The sequence below is a fragment of the Mustela lutreola genome, chromosome 5 (genome assembly GCF_030435805.1).
Source record: "Mustela lutreola isolate mMusLut2 chromosome 5, mMusLut2.pri, whole genome shotgun sequence".
Classification (NCBI taxonomy): domain Eukaryota; kingdom Metazoa; phylum Chordata; class Mammalia; order Carnivora; family Mustelidae; genus Mustela; species Mustela lutreola.
The window spans coordinates 91,930,827-91,956,050 of NC_081294.1; the positions used below are offsets into that span (position 1 = coordinate 91,930,827).

At 36.0% G+C, this 25,224-nt stretch overlaps 1 protein-coding gene across 3 annotated transcripts in view; it reads left to right on the top strand.

Annotated features, from left to right (window-relative positions):
* Positions 1–25,224, top strand: part of IPO11 (importin 11) — a 210,303-nt gene that overhangs the window by 119,613 nt on the left and 65,466 nt on the right. For all 3 annotated transcript variants that reach the window (XM_059175081.1, XM_059175079.1, XM_059175080.1), the window contains 3 exons: positions 7,935–8,030; positions 8,803–8,916; positions 15,151–15,272. In XM_059175081.1, coding sequence (XP_059031064.1) covers positions 7,935–8,030; positions 8,803–8,916; positions 15,151–15,272 — 332 coding nt within the window. The remainder of the gene's footprint in view (positions 1–7,934; positions 8,031–8,802; positions 8,917–15,150; positions 15,273–25,224) is intronic.

A 25,224-nucleotide genomic window follows, 5' to 3' on the forward strand; every position in this document is an offset into this window, starting at 1 on the left:
GAGAGAGAGGGAAGCAGGCTCCCTGCTGAGCAGAGAGCCCGATGCGGGACTCGATCCCAGGACCCTGAGATCATGACCTGAGCCGAAGGCAGCGGCTTAACCCACTGAGCCACCCAGGCGCCCCAATATAATAGTTTTTAATATTAACTCATTATTTTCAGATTTAACACCTCTTAGATGCTGCTTCTTAATATAGTATGCCATGCAACATTTTTAATATATTTTTGGCTAAATGTCACTGTTATACCTGTTTCTGACAGTATCTGGAAGTAACTGCTTTGTTCTTTGAAGCAGAAAATTACGATGTTATAAAAATTGGATAGAGAAACAAGTATGCCTGCTTTTGGAACAAATAGGAGCAAAAATAGGCTGTATTATATTTTGTGAGTCAGAACAAATTATCTAGGTGAATACGATTATATTCTAAAAATACTCAAATTTGAATTGTTAAACATCTCTTTAATTTGAAATTTGTCTGTATGTATACATACCAGTTGGAGTTTAGAAATTCTCTTGTCATGGTCTTATCAAGTAATAATGTGCCAGGTTGCTTTCATTCACTGTGGTAAGGCTTGTTTAAGATGGCACAAATATTTTTAAGGTACAATTTATTCTGTAATAATAATAGTAGTAGCTAATACTAGCATTTACTATATGCTACACATTTCTAAGCACATGACATAGAGTTCATTCAATCCTCATATAAACTTAACAGTGATAGTACTATTCTTTCCCTAATTTTACAGATGAGAAATTAAATCCCAAAGAGGTAAATACCTTGTCCAAGGTCACAAACCTAGTAAGTATTAGAGCTGTGATATAATGTAGGCATTCTGACTCCTGGATCCATGTTGTTAATCACCTTGTTTGTGCAATGTAAGCCTAAAACCAGAAAATGGTTTGATTGCAAGACACCAGCTAAAAGCCTGCATTTTTTCACAGGGATTTTGAAAAACAGTCTGTTCCAAATATATTTAGAAAAGGGATGGATTGAAACCAAAATGTAGTTTAATTTGTAATAGCAAAGTGCTGGTAAAAAATAATTCATAATAGATGATTAGATGATTGGAGGTACTCCAGCTTATTAAGCCACACAGAGGAGTACTGTGCAGCTTAGAAAGAAATGAAGTCAGCCTCTGTATATAGTGTTAGAGTGATTCCGAGACTATAAGCAAAGACCAGTATCTAGAGTTTTCTTAGGTTTAAAGAGTGCAACTTACAGAGCAGTAGAAAAATAAGCCAAATTAATAATTGTGGCTATGTAGGCTGAAGACAGAGGGTAGAAGATTGGTCTTTCAGGATGTGCATCTGTTTTTTACTTTGGTTTTTGGAGCCAAGTAGATATTTTACATGATTTAAAATAGTAAAGTAAAACAGTTCCTAAGGATTAAAAATAAGCCAAAGCATTTGAATCTATTGTGTTGGTACCATAGCCATTGGAGAAGAATATTTCAAGTAATTTTAGTGTATACTATTTTACATGTGGATCCCTGATGGGGTACAGAGCAAAAAGAAACACAAGGAGATTATAAATTACATTTAGCAGTGTTATTGTTATTAGTAACTATTTCTATAGTTATTTTGAACCCATAAGTATTTATGTGGAAGGTTATATATGTTAGAAGCAAGTTAATGTTATTATAATCTGAGAGTTTTCAGTTTAAGAGAAGGATGGAAATATAAAATCAACGAATTTATGTAAAATGCTGTAATGTAAGTTTAATTTGGTGAATTTGTGTTATGTAATTTACAGGATAAGAAAATAGCTATTATAATGCTTTCTAAAAGACCTAGAAGCAGTGTCAATCCAGTGGCAATAAATATCCCAGAACATAGATTGTAGTCTGTAAATATTGTTTCCTGCTGCTTAAGCCCAGAGTTCAGTTAAGAGATACTCAAGATATAACTGGAGAGATCTCTTTGTGCCAGAAGAAAGAGAAGGTGGGATTCTGTCAAAAGGATGCAGGAATCAATTTGAAGGACCTCCCATTTGGTTAATGATGGGATAGTCTGAGCATCAGAATAATACTAAATAGATTAAAACACATCAAACAAGCTATAATCCCTGAGAACATAATGATTCCCCTCCCAAGAAGAGTAAGTTACGATTTAAATTACCTTACTTTAAGTATCTTCAGGGTGCCTGGGTGGCTCAGTGGTTTAAGCCGCTGCCTTCGGCTCAGGTCATGATCCCAGAGTCCTGGGATCGAGTCCCACATCGGGTTCTCTGCTCGACAGGGAGCCTGCTTCCTCCTCTCTCTCTCTGCCTGCCTCTCTGCCTACATGTAATCTCTCTGTCAAATAAATAAATAAATAATCTTTAAAAAAAAAAAAAAAAGAAAAAAGAAAAAAAAAAGTATCTTCAATTGTATCAGTTGTCTTTAGAGTTATTTGCTTCTGGGAGCTGCTTATCCATGTTGGGTGTACATACATTTCACTTGAAATATATAAAATAGTTTATTAACACTGAAATCATTAGACACTTTAAAAAATTGTGTTTAGAAGAGAAAGCACTGGTTGCTGATCAAAATGTCTGGAAGGATTTTGATCCTAGGTTACAGAGGAGCCTTCTTCAGTGGAAGTAGTCATAATTTCAACTGTGGCTTTTAAGTCAAAACTGCTATATCCTCCTTGGAAACTGGACTTTAAAGTGTCATGTGTGTAAATAATCGTATCTCACATGTCACCTCCACAACAAAACCTCAGTATTACTCATGGGACCACAGTTGTACCCATTGGCCAAACATATAAACTAGGAGTCATTACAACTTCTTCACCTTTGGTTAAGTGTTCAGTTGGTTTTCTAAATCTTACCACTTCTGCTGCCTGAATTTTGTCTTGATTCTGTTTCACTGCCCCTGCCTCCAAGTCAAATAATAGCATTTTCCTATATAATTTTTCAGAAAGAACCTCATCTTCCCTAGCTATGGTTCCTAACCTTTTCGAACACAGAGATTCCATTTTAGCCCTGATATATTTGTGGATCCTTGATTGCAATAATAACTGTATCTATATATATTAAGAAAATGCATACTGAAGCTGGTTTGTATTGAATGATACCTGTAAGTGATTTTATATTCTGAAAATCATAGTGATCTAAATATGTGATTGCTTCTCTTTTTCTGCACAAACTTATGTAATCTTAGGTGTTAATAGCTTTTTTAGTATTATTTTCTTATATGCATTATATTCTTTGCCAGTAATCTTTGCTCAATATGTTCAGACACATTGACCCATTGGGTATTTTTATTACTTTAAATTACTTATTCAAGTCTTTTCCAGAGCCATGCTGACTCTCCTGCCTTCTTTCTCTTCCCCAGGCTTGTAGCTTCCTCTTGTTCTAGTGTCTTGAAATTTTACAGTGATGTGCCTTGATGTAGGTTTATTCTAGTTGATTGTACTGGGCACTACTGGGACCCTTTAATCTGGAAACTTTTTTAGACCCTTAAAAGATAATACACTATATTCTCCTACCAAGACAGATGGTCACTTGCCCAGATATGCAGATTTGGGAATATCTGGCAAACTGTTTCTTAAATAGATTTTGATCAGTCTAATTTTTAGCTTTTTCATTTCCCTCTTTTCCAGAGGAGGTCCTAGTTTCTGTGGGTTTTGATGAAAGGTAGGGAGATGACAGAGATGCAATAAATCAAGTTGCTGCTCCAGCCTGTCCACTTCATCCTTAGGTGTTCGCTCTCTGTGACCTGATCAGTTTACTTTTTGAATTTCTTCTTTGTACCTTCTACTATTAATCTCTCATTCCTTGGTCCTTTTAGAATTGTTCCCTTTCTCTTTAAAATCCTTATACTGTAATTATAGTAGGGTATCAGAAGGGAATGAAGTATGTGTCTAGCCCTCAGCAGATGGCTTTTACTTTCCATAGAGACTTTGTGATGACATGAACTTCTAAGAGTCAATTAACTAGCCTATCTTCATCTTCCCCATCTTTATTCCAAATCTGTTTTTTTTAAAAAAAGATTTTATTTATTCATTTGACAGAGAGAGATTACAAGTAGGCAGAGAAGCAGGCAGAGAGAGAGGAAGGGAAGCAGGCTCCCCAGCGAGCAGAGAGCCTGATGTGGGGCTCGATCCCAGGACCCTGGGATCATGACCTGAGCTGAAAGCAGAGGCTTTAACCCACTGAGCCACCCAGGTGCCCCCCAAATCTGTTTTTTTTAATAAACTTAATTGAGGTCAGATTTAATTATTTTCTGAATTTCATTTCCTGTTGTTAAAACCAGTCAAACTGTGATAACTTTTACCCTCTTATCTTTTAGTGGATAGCATAATACTTGGCCCACTATAAAAGTTTTTGTATTTTTAACTTTTCTTTAGACATTCCCTTTAACTCTGCTCAAAATTAGAGAATGCTGTCATCCATGGGTACTGTTTGCCTACCCTCAGAATGTTTCAGAATGCATGGAGGTTGTATTTGATGGTGATCATGCTTGGAGCATGCTCTTGGCACATAATGAACAGAGACCAAAACGCTAAAAGCCCCTCAATGCATGGAGTAGTCCTGAACAATAAATCCTTGTCCCACTCAGAATGTCAATAATGACCCTTGAGAAACATTGCTACAAGTTTTAAGGGCAACTTGGCTCTGCCTTGAGATTAATACTTGCTCTTAACCGTCTCATATGGTGAGCTTTCATTCCTTCCCTCTTAACAGTGGGGCTTGAAGCATGAAATACTCCTTGGTCCTCATTGCTGCTTCCTGACTACTGCCTTCCTGTCTTCCTAGAAAATGAAACAGAAGTAAACAAAAAACCTCGTTCTGCTTGAATTTTACCCTGTCATTGTTATAAAAAGAAGCACTCTCAGTTATCCTTAAGCATTTTCACCTGTGACAATCAGTGCTTATGATTGATATCTTATATAATTGTATTATAAATGAAATGAGATTATTTCTCACTTAATATATAAGGAATATGTATGCAGCAAGCTGTTTTCATCTTATTGATAAACTTATATGTAGATTGACTTTTGGACAGTGAGTATAGATTTTACTAACTTAACTTTTATCTATTAAAAGCCAGCCCCCCCTTTTTTTTTTAATAATTAACACACAGTATACTATTAGTTTCACGTGTACAATGTAATGATTCAGTAGTTCTGTGCATACTCAGTTCTCAACACACTAGGTGTACTCGTAATCCCCTTCACCTGTATATCATGCATCCTCTTACCTACCTCCTCTCTGGTAATCACCAGTTCTTATTTTTAAGAGTCTGTGTTTTGGTTTGTCTTTTTTTTGTGTGTGTTTTGTTTTTTAAAGTCCACACATGAGTGAAATCATATAGTATTTGTTTTTCTGTAACTTATTTAGCATTATACCCTTTAGATCCATCTATGTTGTTGTTGCACATGGCAAGATTTCATTCTTTTTTTTTTTTTAATTTTTTATTTTTTATAAACATATATTTTTATCCCCAGGGGTACAGGTCTGTGAATTACCAGGTTTACACACTTCACAGCACTCACCAAAGCACATACCCTCCCCAATGTCCATAATCCCACCCCGTTCTCCCAAACCCCCTCCCCCCAGCAACCCTCAGTTTGTTTTGTGAGATTAAGAGTCACTTATGGTTTGTCTCCCTCCCAATCCCATCTTGTTTCATTGATTCTTCTCGTACCCACTTAAGCCCCCATGTTGCATCGCCACTTCCTCATATCAGGGAGATCATATGATAGTTATCTTTCTCTTCTTGACTTATTTCGCTAAGCATGATACGCTCTAGTTCCATCCATGTTGTCGCAAATGGCAAGATTTCATTTCTTTTGATGGCTGCATAGTATTCCATTGTGTATATATACCACATCTTCTTGATCCATTCATCTGTTGATGGACATCTAGGTTCTTTCCATAGTTTGGCTATTGTGGACATTGCTGCTATAAACATTCGGGTGCATGTGTCCCTTTGGATCACTACATTTGTATCTTTAGGGTAAATACCCAATAGTGCAATTGCTGGGTCATAGGGCAGTTCTATTTTCAACATTTTGAGGAACCTCCATGCTGTTTTCCAGAGTGGCTGCACCAGCTTGCATTCCCACCAACAGTGTAAGAGGGTTCCCCTTTCTCCGCATCCTCGCCAACATCCGTCATTTCCTGACTTGTTGATTTTAGCCATTCTGACTGGTGTGAGGTGATATCTCATTGTGGTTTTGATTTGTATTTCCCTGATGCCGAGTGATATGGAGCACTTTTTCATGTGTCTGTTGGCCATCTGGATGTCTTCTTTGCAGAAATGTCTGTTCATGTCCTCTGCCCATTTCTTGATTGGATTATTTGTTCTTTGGGTGTTGAGTTTGCTAAGTTCTTTATAGATTCTGGACACTAGTCCTTTATCTGACTAGTTTTCATTCTTTTTTATGGTTGAGTAATATTCTGTTTGTTTGTTTGTGTGTGTGTGTGTGTGTGTGTGTGTGTGTGTGACACATGTTCTTTATCTTTTCATCTATAGGTAGACACTTGGGTTGCTTCCTTTTCTTGGCTATTGTAAATAATGCTGCAGTAAATATAAGGGTGCACATATCTTTTTGAATTAATGTTTTCATTTTCTTTGGGTAAAGAGCCAGTAGTGGAATTACTGGATCATATGGTACTTCTAATTTTAAGTTTTTTTTTTTTTTCCAAAGATTTTATTTATTTATTTGACAGACAGAGATCTCGAGTAGGCAGAGAGGCAGGCAGAGGGAGAGGGGGAAGCAGGCTCCCTGCTGAGCAGAGAGCCTGATGCAGGGTTCAATCCCAGGACTCTTGAGACCATGACCTGAGCTGAAGGCAGAGGCCTAACTGACTGAGCCGCCCAGGCGCCCCCAATTTTTTTTTTGAGGAACCTCCATACAGGTTTCCACAGAGGTTGTGCCAGCTTGCTTTCCTGCCAACAATGCATGAGGATTCCTTTTTCTCCACATCCTTGCCAACACTTGTTTCTTATGTTGTTGATTTTAACCATTCTGATGGGTATGAGATAATAGCTCGTTGTGACTTTAATTTGTATTTCCCTGTTGATGTGTGATGTTGATCATCTTTTTATTGTGTGTTGGATATATGTATGTCTTCTCTGGAAAAATAATCTATTCATGTGCTCTGTTCACTTTTACTAGGATTATTTGTTGTTTTGTTTTGATTTGTCGTTTTGTGTTGAGTTGTATAAATTCTTTATGTGTTTTAGATATTATCCCCTATCAGATCCATTATTTGCAAATATGTTCTTCCATTAGTTGGATTGTCTTTTTGTTATTGTTGATGGGATCATGCAGTTCCAATAGTTGAATTTTACTTTTGTTTCCCTCACCAAAGGAGACATATCTCGAAAAATGTTTCTGCAGCTGATGTCTAAGAGATTACTGTCTGTGTTTTCTTCCAGGAATTTTATGGTTTCAGGAATCACATTTAGGTCTTCAATCTCTTTTGAGGGTTGGGCTTTTTTTGTTTGTTTGTTTGCAATGGTTTAAGGAGGGGCTTCAATTTCATTCTTTTGGATATAGCTACTGAGTTTTCCAAACACCATTTGTTGAAGAGACTTATCCCCATTGCGTATGTTTGCCTCACTTATGAAAGCCAACACTTTTTGAAATGCTTTCTGCTGATTGTATTAGTGTACCATTTTGTAAGGGATATTTGTTTAAAATGAAAATGTAATAATGAACATGATATCTGTTATTAGAATGTGATTAATTATAATTCTTTGTGAGATACATAGCTGTGTCTATTAAACATCTCATATCGAATTTTATGTCAAATCCATTTTTAATGGATTTTCTTGTAAAAGTGTATCCAGTACTAGAATATTGGATACCTCATATGTTTGTATGTATTCTAAGATTTACTGTGTGATATTTAATCATTGTTTTCTTTACCTGTATTGTAATGAAGCAGTGACTTGGATTATGAAGTGTTACCAATGAGTCTTTCTGGTTTTTAGGTTGTGGAAAATGCCCTTAAAGTGAACCCAGTATTAGGTCCACAAATGTTTCAACCGATTCTACCCTGTGTTTTCAGAGGTATTATAGAAGGAGAGGTAAGATTTTCCTTAAGCTTTTTAGAATAGTAATGGACTCTAGGGTTCTACTTTTAATTTTCCTTCTTCATTGGAAAATTATATCTTTTTTGTTGTTAGATATAAAAAACTTTTCTTACTATTGGATTATTTTGAAGTAAATTAAGTAGTTTTCAGGGTAGTTATACAGTTTGGCCTTTTCTTTCTCCAACAAACTATAGCTAATGCTGCTGCTGCTTTTTTTTTTTTTTTTTTTTTTTGATAACTCTCTCACTTATATGCATGTGTATTCATCCACAAAGATTTGAAGCAGAGTAATGGGAAAGAACAGTGCTAATTGTAGTATATATGTATATATACTACAACTATATACGGTAGTAATTATACTACTGATTATTTTCTAAGTTAGTGTCTTAAGTGGATTCAAATAACCATGTATTGTATGAGTATTTACATTACTATAAGTAAATAAGTAATTGGTAAGTATTCTTTCTGTGTTTTTCTTTAAAATCCACATTTTATATATATATATATATATATATATATATATATATATATATACACACACACACACACACACATATGTATGTAGCACATATATATTACCTTGTATGGCATATATTTAGAAAGTTATTTATAACTTAGATAATACTGGCAGTATATCCTAAAGTGATTTTGAAGGAGAATATTATTTTATATCCCTGTTGACATTACCATGTCTGTGATTGTTCATAGTCATATTTATACTCATACCTTGGTATAATTTTATGTGTGCTCTATTTTAATTGTACAGAGGTACCCTGTTGTGATGTCAACATATCTTGGAGTCATGGGTCGAGTCCTGCTACAAAACACTAGTTTTTTTTCTTCACTTCTTAATGAGATGGCACATAAATTTAACCAGGAGGTAAGAATCAGTTTACTTAAATTGAAGACAGTCTTTTCAATGAGAATTGGAAATAATTGGGGAAATAATAATTCTATAAAACTCTTTTATTTAAAATTTTGTATTTTAAGACTTTAATAACTTACATTGTACCTGTAATTTTGAAGAAGAAAGAAAAAAGAATCTCTGAATGGCAATTGAAGTTTACATTAGTTCTCTTTCATAATACTTTTGTTCTGCTTAACTGTAGAATGGAATTTTGATTCATTTATGGTTGCAATTTTTTTTACTCACACTTAAAAGGAAAGAAATACTTTACATAAAATTATTTACTGTCTTTGTTCCATTCCATTACTGAACTTGTTCGTAGTGTCATGTGATGTGTTTCCATCATAATTATTATGGGAAGTGACTTTTTCAGTAAAGGTTTATTTTAAAAAAACTGTAACTGAAACCAGCCACCAGGGTAAGTACAAGACAGGTTTTTGAGTGAGTTTGGTTATTTGAGACTATATACATTATCTTAAATTTGGTTTTTAGGTATTAAGTCCTTAATCTTTAAAAATTTGTAAGATATAGAAAGTTGGAAGTACTTGAATGATGTCTTTAGAATGGAGGCAATTTATAAAATCTTTTGGTTTGAGAAACAGAACTACTTCAAGGAAATCTAGAACAAGGAAGTGCAAATTTTAGAATGTACAAAGTTTTTCTAGAATTAGATTTAGATATAATCTAATTAGAAATCCTAGCCTTTGTTTAGATGAATAGATAGGTAAGATTTTTCATTACCTTTATTAAATTTAACTGTGATGAGTTCAAAATTTGCTGAGTGATTTTAATAATAACTATATTTAACAACAATATAAATGCCATGTATTATATTAATTTCTCACAACAACCCATTGAGATAATAGTATTTTTATTTCCATCTCACATTTGAGAAATCTGAGGCTTATAGAGTTTTACTGGCTTGCTCAGTTTCACATAGCTAGTAAATGATGGAATTGCTTTATATACTCCAGCAATCTAAATTTGGAGCCTGATATCTTAGTGACCACAGTGTACTGCCTCCTATCTGTCTTGGAACAGGCACTTTACACTATGTACTGGAGACACTTGTTTTGACAAGCTCAGAGTAACCTTCAGGGAGAAAGTATTTGAATGGGCAATTTCACAATAACAGTATGAGTGCTATGTCAGAGATAATGTTCAGCAGTGTGCTGTGGGAAGAGAAAGGGTATCTACTATGTTACTTTTTTTTAGTGTTTTTGTGTGTGTGTGTGTGATAAAATATATAACATATAATTTACCTTCAATGATTTTTAAATATATGGTTCAGTGCTTTTAAATGTATTCATAATATACAATAATCAGCACCATGCATAGGCAGCCTCCACTGGGGTTAATTTCATATTAAAGAGAAATAATGAACTGTGGCTACTGCTGGTAGTGTTGAAACCCATTGGCAGTGTGAAAGATTGAGGAAAAGAGCTGTTATCATTGGTTCAGACTTCCTTTTGATCTACTTTAGAGCACAGGCTTTTCATGGAACACTTCCTTTCTGTCTTCATTATTCATTATAAAGAGGACATTCTTTTATTCCTCAAAAGAACTTGACATGTCAAGCCATCATGATTGAATGTAGAGATGAAGTGAATAAAATACTATTCTAGTTCAAATGGCTACTAATGACTGTGAGCACAGTTATGAAGAACGTCAAAAATATATGCAAGAATTAAATAGGGAAATGAGTTCCAGTAAATCTAGAGAGTTTTGAAGGAAGCAGCGATCTTAGAGAAAGATTTCTCTTCTCAAACCTTGAAAACAGTATGAGATAGTAGAGTAAGCCAAGTTAAATTAAGAGTGATTTTATATCTTTGGGAGAAGAGCTGTACTTGTTGCACAAGTCAGGGTTAGAACAGTTTGTCCTCTAAGCATTTGTTATTCAGTCTTTAAACGTTCCTTGTTTATATTGAATGAATAATGAAAACTTTTTAGACTAATCACCTAACTTAGAGCTTAGATCCTTGGGGTATTGAAGAATGGTAGTTTGTTGTGGGGAGATTTACTAGAAAATCAAAGTATTTGTAGTCCCTTTTTACCCTTTTTCTCCTGTATGAATAGCTTCTCTTCTGGTATAAACAAGTGTTGCAGAACATGGGATGGGGGAAGGGGCTTTTCCAATGAGGGTCTCAGCATTCAGGATGTAGATTTTCATTTAAGTCATCTGATTTTATGTGGGAGTGGGAAAGGGGATCTACAAGATTCTAATTATTCCTTGTATAGATTCTCAGTTTTTCTGTTTTGAGTTCTGTGCTTCCCATCTGCCTTCTTTGTGGCCTGGAGGTTGCAGGGTTCTGAGAACCAGATCTGTTTATCTTAGATTGTTATTCCCTTGGTTGGCAGCTTGGTTTCAGGCTTTTCTGTTCTGCCCAGTCACTTAACATTTTCGTCTACCCACCATCCTCCAAACCCAGTGTAGTTGCTCCTCTTTATAGACCCTGTGGGATTATTCCTTTGTATTTTATATTTCTTTACTTTCATTGTAGTGGGGTTTCATGGGGGTCCAGCAAATGCACATTTTCAGTAATAAGATTGTTTTTATAATGTCTATATGCTTCCAGGGTAAATAACTTAATTATAAAGATGTAATAAAAATGTTTGTAGCAGGGCGCCTGGGTGGCTCAGTGGGTTGGGCCGCTGCCTTCGGCTCAGGTCATGATCTCGGGGTCCAGGGATCGAGCCCCGCATCGGGATCTCTGCTCAGCAGGGAGCCTGCTTCCCTTCCTCTCTCTCTGCCTGCCTCTCTGCCTACTTGTGATCTCTGTCTGTCGGATAAATAAATAAAATCTTTGAAAAAAAAAATGTTTGTAGCTGAATAATTTGAGTAATAATTTGAGTAATTTGAGTTTATCTTTGTACAAAAGATTTGTTCCATTTGTCCCATTTAGAATTTCAGACGTTACTGAACATGTACTTCAGAACAACCATATTGAGTTTTCTAATACATACATAGAATTTTATCACTTCCCTGTTGCAAACCTCCTTGGTTTTGAGATTTCTTTAGATTGGGGAGTAAGTCTGACCTCTCTAATGTAGGTTTGCCTACAAGGCTTACTGTAATCTGGTTTGTGACTTCTTTAGCCTCTTCTGGCATCCTTTTGGAGCTCATTGATAGCCATTCAGCACACAGAACATTTTCCAGTTTTTTCTTGCTCCAGAGCTCTTGCATACAGGCTCTTCACTCCTTGTCCCTCAGACACTCCCTTCCAGTCTCTCACCTTCCTTAACTTGATCCCTTATCTTAATTTATTCTGCTTTAAAGGTTAACTCCTCTGGGTAACTTTGCCTTAGTCTCTTAAGTTTTAGTTAGGCCTCTCTGGATGTTCTTGTAGTACTGGGAACTATGTATTTATTATCAGGGCCGGGTTTGGGTGAGACAAGTGAGGTGGTGAGAATGAGCACCTCCTTACATTTTGCACCCTACACACCTTTTTTTTTTTATCCTTGTTCTGGGTCTGTTCATTGTGTTCCCCAGGGTCAGCAGACTATGTATGGCCTATGGACCAGATCCTGTCTGCTGCTTATTTTTATCAAATCTGTGAATAAAAATGGTTTTTCTTATTTCTTATTGGTTGAAAAAATAATAGGACTTCCTGACACATGAAAGTTACCCCAAATTTTGTACTGGAACATATCTGTGTCCATTTTTTTACCTGTTTATGACTGATGTTGGGAGTTGAATAGTTGCATCTGAGAACATATGGCCCACAAGAACCTTAAATAATATGTACTTAACTGTCCCTTTAGAGAAAAGGTTTGCTGATCCCTATGTTCTAATTGCTTGTTTAATTAAAGTCCCCACAAATTCATTGTTTTGTGCTGTTAAGTATTTTTATAATGAAGGAGATAAATAAATTATAAATAAAAGTGGACAATAGAGATATCTTCCTATGCTGATTGAATTTTTATTTCAACCAGGTACATTATTATAGCTTTGGTTGACTATATTAAACTTTAATGATGACTTGATATTTGCTTTTATAATGGATAGTGGTTTGTTTTTTAAAATCTTGCTTACTGGATAATAATTGCAGTAAGTCTGGAGAGCGTCTCTACCATTTGTTTCCAAATGAAATATGAATTGAAGACACGTGGTATATATCAGAAGTTACCAAGTGGTTGTGTTTCATGGTTCCCTTAGTGTGTTTGTAATATATTCACAGTACTCATAGGCCAAAAGAAATAAAAATATCTAACAGTTCCTTCTATTAACTGGTTGGGTCCAAATAGCTTAATGCATATTTTTTGTCCTAATAACTTAGTAGTTATTGAAAAATAATACACAAAAGTCTAAGGAAAGAGTAATATCTTTGTTTCATTCTTAAATATCTACGAGTACTCACTAATGAAATATATGTGCCTAGTGAGCACCACTCAGATTCGCAAACTTCAGAATCAGATTGGAGTCCTCCACCTTCACTTTTGTTTTACCTGGATTTCTAGGTAATACTTTGTAAAGATAGGAAGTCACCATAAGGAGCAGTTTTTGTAGTATCTGACTGATATTTCTGTGTTTCTCTGAATAATTGTAAATAATTGTAAATATTCTGTGAGTCCATTGTGGCATCTTAGGATGCAGGACATAGTTTGCAGAGCTCAAGTATAAATAACTATCTTGAATTAACAAGATAGTTCCTCTCTCTGCCTGCCTCTCTGCCTACATGTAATCTCTGTCTCTCAAATAAATAAAGAAAATATTTTTTAAAAAAAATGTTGAAGTATTTCTTGGAAAATACGTAGAGGCATAAAAGTAGAAAAGTATGAGAACTTAAGATTGACTTTAAGTTACCAACATTCATGAGGTAGAGATTTTGATATTAAATGCGTTTTTTAAAAATGTGGACATTTATGTAAGTGGACAAGTGTTTATGAGGCAAACCCTGAGATTCACATTTAGTCTGTATGAACACTACAGTTGGTTGTGTTTTACTTTCTAGATTCTAAGTGTATCAGTGTGTCAGTCAGGGTCCTCCAGAAAAAAATAGAATCTAGTGTGTGTGTTTGCATGTACATACATCACACACACACACACACACAAAGACAAGAGAAAATGAGAGGAGAGAATGGGCGGGGGGAAGCAGGGAGGTAGTGATTTTAAGGAATTGGCTTATTTTAAGGATTATGAGGACTGGCAAGTTTTAAGTTTTTAGCGACACTGAAAACTCGAACAGGATTTCTGTGTTACAATCTAGAGGCAAGATTTCTTCTTTTTTGGGAAACCTTAATTTTTGGTCTTAAGACAAAATTCATCTGATTGAATGAAGCCTAACCTCACATTATCTAGGGTAATCTCTTTTCTTTAAAGTCACCTCTTTTTACCTGTTAATCATATCTACAAAATGTTTTCACAGCAACATCTAGACTAGTATTTAACCCTACAACTGGACACCTTAGCCTAAATAAGGTTGATAGGTACAATTAGCCAGCAAACTTTCTATTTCTGCATTATGTTGATTTTTTTTTTTTAAGATTTTTATTTATTTGAGAGAAGGAGTGTGAGCGAGAGTGTGTAATCAGCGGGAGGACCAGAGCAAGAGAGAGAAGTGGACTTCCCACTGAGCACTGAGCCCAATGCAGGCCTTGATCTCAGGACCCTGAGATCATGACCCAAGTGGAAGCAGACCTTTAACTGACTGAGCCACCCAAGTGCCCCTTATGTTCGTTTATTTTTAATATTGCATGTAATGTCTTAGAAACTGGTTTATTTTTCTTTGAAATTCTGCAGGTTGAGATTGCAACCTGCCCTTTCCTCTGAAAATAGCAATGAATCAGTCCAACAAACTACACCTTAAACATTTAACTATCTCATCATCTAACTGAATAACTGTAACCTAAGTACAAGTTGACAATTTTAAAAAATGCATTTACTTTTTTAGTACCGGAAGAATGTATTGGATTGGTGATTTACTAAATGAAATTACTAAAACCGCCCATTGGCTATCTATTGGTTTTGAACAGCCTGTTTAGCTCTCAGAATAAATTGGATCCCATGATTAATTAGAGTCATTTTCTTGTTTTGCTCAAATTATTCCTTTCCAACTCAAGGCTGGTCCCAGTTTCTTGTATTCCAATTCTGTGGTTTGTTGGAATTGAACTTCAATCATGCCTTATGAGGTTTTAGCCTTTAACAGTACTTATCCACAAGTAATTAGCATTTCAAATATCGTGAGATGCCTCTTGCTCTTTTGTCAGATGGACCAGCTTTTGGGAAATATGATTGAAATGTGGGTTGATCGCATGGACAACATTACGCAGCCTGAAAGAAGAAAACTTTCAGCTTTGGCTTTGCTCTCTCTTCTGCCGTCTGATAATAGGTGAGGAAATATTTTTTAGAATTTTTTTAAAACATCAAAATATCACCTTTTTTTTTTGCCATTGTTATTGCTGCATGTTGCTGGGCAGTATTGTTTTGTGTATATGTATGCTCATTTTGTTAGTAGATAATGCTGGGAAAGATATTGGTCTAGATCTAATAAGATGTGAATGGGAGTGGTGGGCACTACAGTACAACTTGGTCAAATTCATTTAATAATTTAATTTTTGTCTGAATTTTCATTTTTTTTTTTTTTTAAAGATTTTATTTATTTATTTGACAGAGAGAAATCACAAGTAGTCGGAGAGGCAGGCAGAGAGAGAGAGAGAGAAGCAGGCTCCCTGCTGAGCAGAGAGCCCGATGCGGGACTCGATCCCAGGACCCTGAGATCATGACCTGAGCCGAAGGCAGCGGCTTAATCCACTGAGCCACCCAGGCGCCCTGAATTTTCATTTTTTATAATCAGATTTTATTAGACTTCTTTTGGGTCATTTTTAAATATAAGATGAATAATATATCAATAGCAGTTCATAAAAAGGATCTTCCTCATAATTCAAAAGAATGTTACATAATCTTTCTTTTTGGATTATCTTTTTTTTTTTTTTAAAGATTTTATTTATTTATTTGACAGAGATCACAAGTAGGCAGAGAGGCAGGCAGAAAGAGAGAGGGGGGAAGCAGGCTCCCTGCTGAGCAGAGAGCCCGATGCGGGGCTCGATCCCAGAACCCTGGGATCACGACTTGAGCCGAAGGCAGAGGCTTTAACCCACTGAGCCTCCTAGGCGCCCCAATTTTGGATTATCTTTAAAGAAGCTTGCAAGTACTTTTTTTCTCATTACATTGATGAAGTCGTTTAATTATAGTTTACAAACTTTGTTAAAATTCTCATTTCTGTAAAGCAAATACAAAATGCTTTGTTTTGGGCATTAGACACAAATATCTATTTTCTTTATTTTTACCCGTCTTTGTGGAATTTTGCAGTATCTGCTTGAATTTTTTTCTTTTTTTGGTACTTTTTTTTTTTTTTTTTTTGGTACTTTTTTTTTTTAAAGACTTTTTATTTATCCATTGGACAGACAGTAGTAGTAGCCACAAATAGGCAGAGAGGCAGGCAGAGAGAGGAAGGGAAGCAGGCTCCCCGCTGAGCAGAGAGCCCAGGACCTTGGGATCATGACCTGAGCCGAAGGCAGAGGCTTTAACCCACTGAGCCACCCATGCGCCCCCTTTTTTGGTACTTTTAATTTTAAAGGCATAAAAGCGGGTCGTAAGACTTGATTTTGTATGAGAAAAATAAAGTACATCATTCTGACTTTGGGAACTTTTCGAACACATCTTTCTTAGTGATTAATTAGTGAAATAAATCCAGTTAGCTTTAGAAATCCTTGTTAAAAATGTAGATATTATTTATTTCTTACATGTTCTATTTATGTATATTTTGACCTGGGGAAATTTGATTCCAGGGTTTGCTCTTTTTAACTACCAAAATGGTGCTCTTTTTCAGGTAGACACTCACAAGATCAGTACATTTCCTCACTGTGAAATTGAGTGGCATTTAATTTTTGAAAACCAAATTTTAGCTCCTAGTATTTTATTGCTGTTTCCTTTTCTTAATGGATAATTAGTGATTGAAGTTATTCAGACCTTTAAAATTGAAGTGTTAAAGAACTTCGCCTTTAGCAGTAGCCAGCACTCTGTAAACATTTGTGGAATAAATTAATGAATGGAAAAAAAAAAATTAAGGTTAGAAAAACATGTTAGGGTTTTTTCTGACATAGAGTACTGAAATTACTGAAGGTAAATTAGAAGTGACACACATTAAATGAAGGGTATTGGGGCTCCTGGGTGGCTCAGTGTGTTAAGCCGTTGCCTTCGGCTTAGGTTATGATCTCAGGGTCCTGGGATCGAGTCCCGCATCGGGCTCTCTGCTCAGCAGGGAGCCTGCTTCCCTTCCTCTCTCTCTGCCTGCCTCTGCCTACTTGTGATCTCTCTCTGTCAAATAAATAAAAATAAAATCTTAAAAAAAAAATAAATGAAGGGTATCTAATTGTATCTAAAGCATATTTTTTTAACATTTTTTATGAGACAACTGTTTGCTTTAATATTTTATTTTATGTAAGTGTGTGGTCAAAAAAACACTAAAGTGGCCAAAATAGTCAGCTTCTCTCAGGAAAATACAAGATTTCTTTTTTTTTTTTTTTTTTAATTAATTATTTATTTATTTATTTGACACAGAGAGAGATCACAAGTAGGCAGAGAGAGAGAGAGAGAGGAGGAAGCAGGCTTCCTACTGAGCAGAGAGCCCGATGCGGGACTCGATCCCAGGACCCTGAGATCATGACCTGAGCCGAAGGCAGAGGCTCAACCCACTGAGCCACCCAGGTGCCCCGGAAAATACAAGATTTCTTAAAGTCAGGAATAGACCATTGTGGGGGGCAGGGGCAGATGTCTCATGTCATCCTGTCTAAATTGAGGGGCAGAACTTTAATAAGACTTGGAATTCTCTTAAACACGAAGATTTCAGATTGAAAAGTTGGGAGAAGATAGTTGTGATAGGAAGATCAGATTTTGTTTTTAAAAATAAGGTAAGTATTAGAAAAATCTTATGGGCACCAATAAATTCGTGTCATCCTAAGGGTACCAAGAAAGTTTAAATAATGTAGTAATAGAATTCTAAAGAATAATTACTGAACTTTATAGTCGTCTTAGTGACTAAAGAAACTTCGATACAGAAAATGTAATGATCTGCAAACAAAAAACTAAATTGCTGTGTAAGTTTGCCACATAGTCATTGGCCCCTGATAGAACTTAAAAAGATTTAGATTTATATTCACATTTCTAGTGGAAGGTAATGTGGGATTTTAGGACAGCTTTATTGTTTTATTACTTTTCCTCCACTTTACTACAGAGTTGTTGGAGTTTGGGGGAATTTTCCCCTTTCTGCGTCCCCAGTAATAATACCTGGTTAATCTCTCATGTAATAGCAATTTTCTGTTTCTGCATTTCTTTTAGACATTGGAGTTTAACATTTTCTTTGCTTGAAATAAGTAGATCGAGTAAATAATGTTCACGGTGATTTTTTTAATCATCTAAATTGGGAAATTTAGAATTTTAGAAATGGGGTTAGCTGTTTTTATTTCATCCCTTTCTTCCTTTCTCATGTTTTCATCCATTTACTGTAGTACAGAGTTCTATAAGTAGAAGTCCCCGTGTGTACATGCCCTCATTTTTCCTTCAGTACAGTTTCAGTTGTTTTCTTCTCTTACTATAACAGATTTTCAAATGCAGAAATACACTGTTCAAAAGCATGATTTCTCACATATAGTACTAGTGATATTTAGGGCCAGATGGTTATTTTGGTTTTGGGTGTTTTTCCTAAGATTTTGGTGGGGGAGTGCTTACACACAAGCCAGGGGGAGGGGTAAAGGGAGAAAGGGAGAGAATCCTCAAGCAGACTCCCTGCTGAGCAGAAAGTCCAACATGGGGCCTGATCCCAGGAACCAGAGATCATGACCAGAGCCAAAACCAAGAGTTGGGTGCTCAACCAACTGAGCCATCCAGGCACCCCTTTTTTTGATTTTCCTTTTTTAAAGAAGGAGTGGGAGAAGCAGAGAGAGAGAATCTTAAGCAAGCTCCACGCCCCATGTGGAGCTGGACAAGGAGCTCGATGTCAGGACCTTGAGATCATGATCTTCGCTGGTATCAGAGGAGTCAGACACTTAATCTGACTGAGGCACCCAGGTGCCCCCAGATGATTATTTGTTATGGGGAACTACCTTGCACCTTGTAACGTATCTGGCAGCATCTCTGCCCTTTAGATGCCAGTAGAACTTCTGACCTCCATTTGAGAATCACTGCGCTAAAGAATGGCCATTTGAAAAACTATTAAATTCTCCTTTACCCTAATCCACTAGTTGTTTTCAGAAATTTGGTAAAAACTCCAGACTTCAAAGCCACTCTGAAATCCCAGTGCCACTGGTGACTTGCTGATGATGATGACTGTGTTACTTGTATTAGCTGAGGCTAAGTTTTCTTGTTTTTAAAATGTATGTGTGTTCCTAATGAGACAGTTGTAAAGATTACGTGAGTTTACGTGTGCAAGGTCAGGCTGCCAGGATAGATGGGGTTAGCTGTTTTTATTTCATCCCTTTCTTCCTTTCTCATGTTTTCATCCATTTACTGTAGTACAGAGTTCTAAAAGTAGAAGTCCCCGTGTGTACATGTCCTCATTTTTCCTTCAGTACAGTTTCAGGTATATTGAGTATCTGTACACCTATTCATTATTTATTTTTAAAATTGTGTGTTAACCACACATGTTCTAAGAAATGGCACTTTGTATTCAGAATTATTTCCTACTTAAGAAATTGCCTTTATAATAAACTCCTGAAGTGTCAGATTTAATAAACCTGCTTGGATTGGACACTTGGTGCCTCTCGTTTGTCTCAAAATTAGCATATATAATACCTACATTTGGAAATTTATTTTTATTTAAGAAATTTCTAAGATACTTTCTAAGATAAATCCTTTTAAACTTTTAAAACGTTAGCCTAGTCAAATCAAGATAACAGTTTCCAAAGAGTAATATTTTGGTATAGTTTAAACATGATTAAATGAAAGACAAGTTTATAATTTTTAAAATGTAGACATGTTGTTTTACCTGAGATATGCTTTTGTTTAAGCTAACCACTTTTAAATGAGTATTTAACATGATAGACTTTTGGGGCACCTGTTTGGCTCAGTCAAAAGAAAAGAGCATGTGACTTGATCTCAGGGTTGTGAGTTTCAGCCCCATGTTGGGTATAGAGATTACTTAAATTAAAAAAACAAACAAACAAACAACATGATAGACTTTAATTTTCATCCCTTACAGTAGAGAGCATTTTTTACTTCTACGTCACGTATTCTTTATTATAGTATTTTCTTTTATCTGTAAATCTTTGACTGCAGATTTTAGTAGCTTTCCTATAGTAAAAATTGGTTCTCAGTTTTTTTAGTCTTTCACAAGAAAAATGCTTTAGAAACATCGTGTCTGCGAACAGCTTTATTGAGATGTAATTCATAGACCATACATTTTACCCACATAAAGTGTGCAATCGAGTAGTATTTAGAAAACTCAAAGAGTATTGCAGCCATCACCACAGTTGATTTTAGAACATTTTCATCACTTCCAGAAGGAGGCATGTACTATTATGTAGTCTTCATTTTCTCACCATACCCCTGTCCCCAGCTCAAGGCATTAGAGCAAGGCCTTGAGAGTAGTAAGGATGGAGAGTAGAAGATGCATCCTAGAAAGACAGGGCCTTCAAGGTAGAGTCAGTTTTATTCTCTGTGAATTGTGCAATGATTAGTTTCCATCTAACAATACTGTTAAAGATAATCTACTCGTCTTGTGGGGAAGTTATTTTAATCCATTTTGCTGCTGCCCAACTTGTCATATATTGGAAATGCTAGGATTCAGGTCTTTAAATTTTCATCTGATGTTTGCTTTCCTCCTTGTTGCCAGCATTCGGTCTTTGCTTATTCATTCATTCATTTGTTGAGTAGACATTACTAACTATGAATGTGTCATTAGTAGGTCCTGAGTGCTTTAAAATGCAGGTTTGATTGTTAGTCAGATACGATGAGGCGATCAGATCAGGGGATAATTGCCATTGAAAGATACTTTGTCATTCACAGTTCCCAAGAGGAGGATGCATGCCACATCACACAGCACCACAAGGAAACACCATGGTTGGTCTGCAGATGGAGTGAGGGCACAGTGTGGGCAAGAGCTTTTAATATGGTTTCCATGGGAAGGAATGGGAAAGCAAGGGTCAGGTGGTTTAGGATTGGCTAGTTTAAATAGTTTTGGTAGGCTGTAGGGAGTAGGCACTGTTGCACGTTGTCTGTTACAGGCAGGGGGATAGTGGACCCAAATGTTAGAGCCTCATGAAAGAGGTAGCTACATATATGGGCTCTGGATCAGTTGGTTTGCTCGTGTAATTTGTGCAGGAAGGCAGTCTTTTACTGTCCCTCTGAATTGGGTAACGTTGGGAGGGTCAGCCTCTCCAGGGTCATAAAGGCCCCATTGGTCAGACTATCAGCATATGGAAAGATAAGGAGGCATGATTAATATACCAAATATTAACCAACTTTTGTTCTTAGCAGCATGCTTAACACCTTAGTAGGTCCACAGCAAGTTTAACAGATGAATGAAAAATAAATTTAATATACTTATACTGTAATAGTATGCTCTTTTTTCTCCCAACTAAATAACATTTGTCTGAACTTCTAAAGAAGGTTTGTGCCTGAAAAACTAAGCTTACTTGATCTCTCAGTTTGTTAGCCCTGGGAAAAAGTATAGCATACTTTTTGGTCACTGTATAAAGTACTACTTGAAGTAGTACCCAGATAATTTTTCAGTTTTGTCATATTAATATTCGATAAAACATTTTAACATTTTGCAATCTCAAAAAGGAGAGTTTTTGTACCTAACTCTGATTTGTAGTATTGTTGCAAATTAGGAGTTTTTTGAATGGACTTACTTTAGGCATACTTTAAATCCGTTCAGTTAGTTATATATACAAATTTTGCATACCTGCCTGTTAATACCCTTACTCAAAAAAGAAGTATGGAATGAATTTTGATGTATTTACTTTGAAAAGGATGTATTTTTTAAATTTACAGTTGTCATTTGAACATTAAATCTACTTTTATAAATTGAAAAAGGTAGTGTGAGATTGTGGGATTTGGAATTACATGTTTGTTCTTTTTTTAAAATTTCAAATATATAATTCGGTTTCTTTGCAGTTAAATAAAAATTCACTCATTCTTATTATAATCTTTTTGTTCTAACACTTGGGAAGTCAGTCTGAAAATGAATTTGCTATAATGAATAAGACAATTTATATTGTTCTGAATTGCTACAATTAAAAAATATGCGCAGGGTATACAAATAAAGTATAAATAAATTCCTCAGACATTCAACAAACACTAAGTAAATCCTTTTGCATCATTTGTTATTTCCATTGTAATGAGTTAATTTTGAAATAAAAAACTATAAGTGGACACATTTGTTTATACTAATTATCTGCCTCAATTAAAAGAAAACAGGGTCTCAAAGACTGGTTCTAAACTGATTAATCAAAGTCTCAATTACTAATGTATTACCAATTCTTTTAGTAGATTAGAGCAGTGAGTAATTTTATGTAGTTATGTATTCATTCATTTTGAGAGATGGGTAATTTTATTTTATTTTATTTTAAGATTTTATTTATTTATTTGACAGACAGAGATTGCAAGTAGGCAGAGAAACAGGCAGAGAGAGGGAGGAGAAGGCTCCCCGCCGAGCAGAGAGCCCAGTGCGGGGCTCTATTTCAGGACCCTGGGATCATGACCTGAGCCGAAGGCAGAGGCTTTAATTCACTGAGCCACCCAGGCACCCCATGAGATGGGTAATTTTAAACAAAAGATTCTCATAGGTTGTATAAGTCTGATTTTATGAATGGGTTTCCATTAGTAGGTTGAGCTGTTACTGGAAGTCAAATTACCAATTAAAGTTACATTGTCTCTGTTGCTTCTGAAAAGCTGTGCTTTGTCTGTGTGTCAGATTGTTGTGTTTGTCTTCTAGAGCAGTCTGAGAAGACTGCCTAATGGAAACCATGCTTTTCCTCTACTCCTTGTAGATAGCCAAGGTTGATAGCCTTGGTTGATAGCCAAGATGATCCAGCCTTGGCTAAGCTATTTCGGTGTGCTCTACAGTATACTAAGTTCAGAGTCAGAGTGGCAGAAAGCACCCTTAGTGATTACCCTATGCCTTAGCTGAATGATCATTCTCTCTCCCATTCCATCAGATACTGACCTGAATGTCAGTGGAATGCGGTGACTGGGAGGAGCAAAATGGTTGCAGTCCTTGCTCTCGTGAAACTTAGAGTCTAGGGTTTTAGTTTTGTGGTCATTGCTCTTACTGTTGCTGCTTTTTTCCTGAAGATTGACTTGAACTGATATCTCACAGTTTATATCATCTCATTGTATAGTAACTTGCGGAAAGGAGCAGCGAGGTGTCATTGAGGAAGTTAAGAAATTTTATTTTTCCAGAGTAGACAGTAAAAGAATAGTCATTATAGGATATATTGAATGGTGACTATATACCTCTCTCTCCTTGTTAGATAAGGAGACTAAAACGTGTCTAATAATACTTGGAAATTTCAGAACCTCAGCTGTTGAGGCTCTATTTTCCATCTTCCCTTTGAATATGTGGTTTATAAATAGGAGAGATACCCTTAGCTTTTTAAAATGAATATTTGGATTAGAATGTTTTCTTTTGTATGGAATCTAATATAGTTTGTAGTAATTACTGGTTATGATCATTCAGTTCAACTGGGGAAAATCCCTCTGTGATGAAGCTTTTAATGATTTTATTTTTTGACTAGGCTATGCATATGTATTTTTTGGTTCTTGCTGTGAATTTATAGGCTGGTTTTCTTCCCAAACAGAAATTGAATAACATGCCTACTTTTGAGCTGGTTAATATTCATATACTGGGGGGTGCTTTAATCTAATAGAAGCTGGAGGATACAGACAAGGTGGTTTAGGAAGATGAACAATTGGGGCCATAATTGCAGCTTTACTACCTTTATCTGTAGACAAAACAGTTTTGTGAAAAAAGAGATAAATTACTAATTCCTGGGCTTGGTAATTTTTTTATTGAAAGATTATAGTCATTTATAAAACTCCTTTTTTTTTCTTTTTTTTTTCTTTTTTTTTTAAGATTTTCTTTATTTATTTGACAGACAGAGGTCACAAGTAGGCAGAGAGGCAGGCAGAGAGAGAGGGGGAAGCAGGCTCCCTGCTGATCAGAGAGCCAGATGTGGGGCTCGATCCCAGGACCCTGGGATCATGACCTGGGCCGAAGGCAGAGGCTTTAACCCACTGAGCCACCCAGGTGCCCATAAAACTCCTTTCTTAAAGCTGAACTTCAGTTTTTCTGTCAGTGCTTTGAAGTCTTCCTTTCTTCCCCTTTCCCTGCAAAAGTTCCATCCTTTTTAGTGTTTGAAAGTGTTTCTATTCCCTCACCTTAGAATTTGAATGGAAATAGTCCATTTTGGTTTTCATTTCCAGTAAAGATTCACTTTGTTCTGGTTCGAGCAGAGTAAAGTTACTTTAGTAAGAGTTACTTTAGGTTCCAGCAGAACCTAAATGCCCCTACATTCCTGTCCAATTATAAAGCCTACGGTACTGACACAACCAACACTGAGCAGTATTCTAAAGATTCCTGTTAAGTGCTAGAGCACCCTCCTGTGTGTTGGTGATACATCCCATTGGCACCCTTAGGACATACTATTCAATGTGCCCTTGCATCTTAGAGCAATTATTATTATTATTATTATTTTTTTTTGTCTTCTGTCTCCTGTCCTAACTACTAAGGAAAGTTTCTGAATGTATGTGAATATGAGACTATACTTACAATGTCTTCCTCTCATCTAGGACCGGTACCCCATCTACAAATTAGATAAATGCTTCTGATGAACTTTTCGTAAGGTGGCAGTCATCTTACAGACCTCGGTACCCTTAACAAACCAGCAATCATTGTATAGCATTAAACTTGTAAACATATCACCCAAGAGACCAAAATTATGGTTCAGATGACTTTGAAGTAGAGTGAGATGAAGAGAAGTTTGTGAATGAGATTGAAGTATCAAGTCTAGGCCTAAAATAATTGACAGAGTAGCTGTCTCCAATAAGGGTATAAAAGGAGTAAAATCACGAATCCTTGTGTGCTTTCTGGTTTTTCTTGTGTAGCTAATATACCCTTATCGCTTGAAGAGCGATATGGTTTATTAAGGGATTCTTTTCCTTGAGCTTCTGCTTTCACTCTTTCCAGCAGTTTCAGAGAGAGAAAAATACACATCATGATGGAGAGGAGAGCTAAATTTGGGTTCAGATGCATGTTTTACCTACTATTTATGTGACATTGC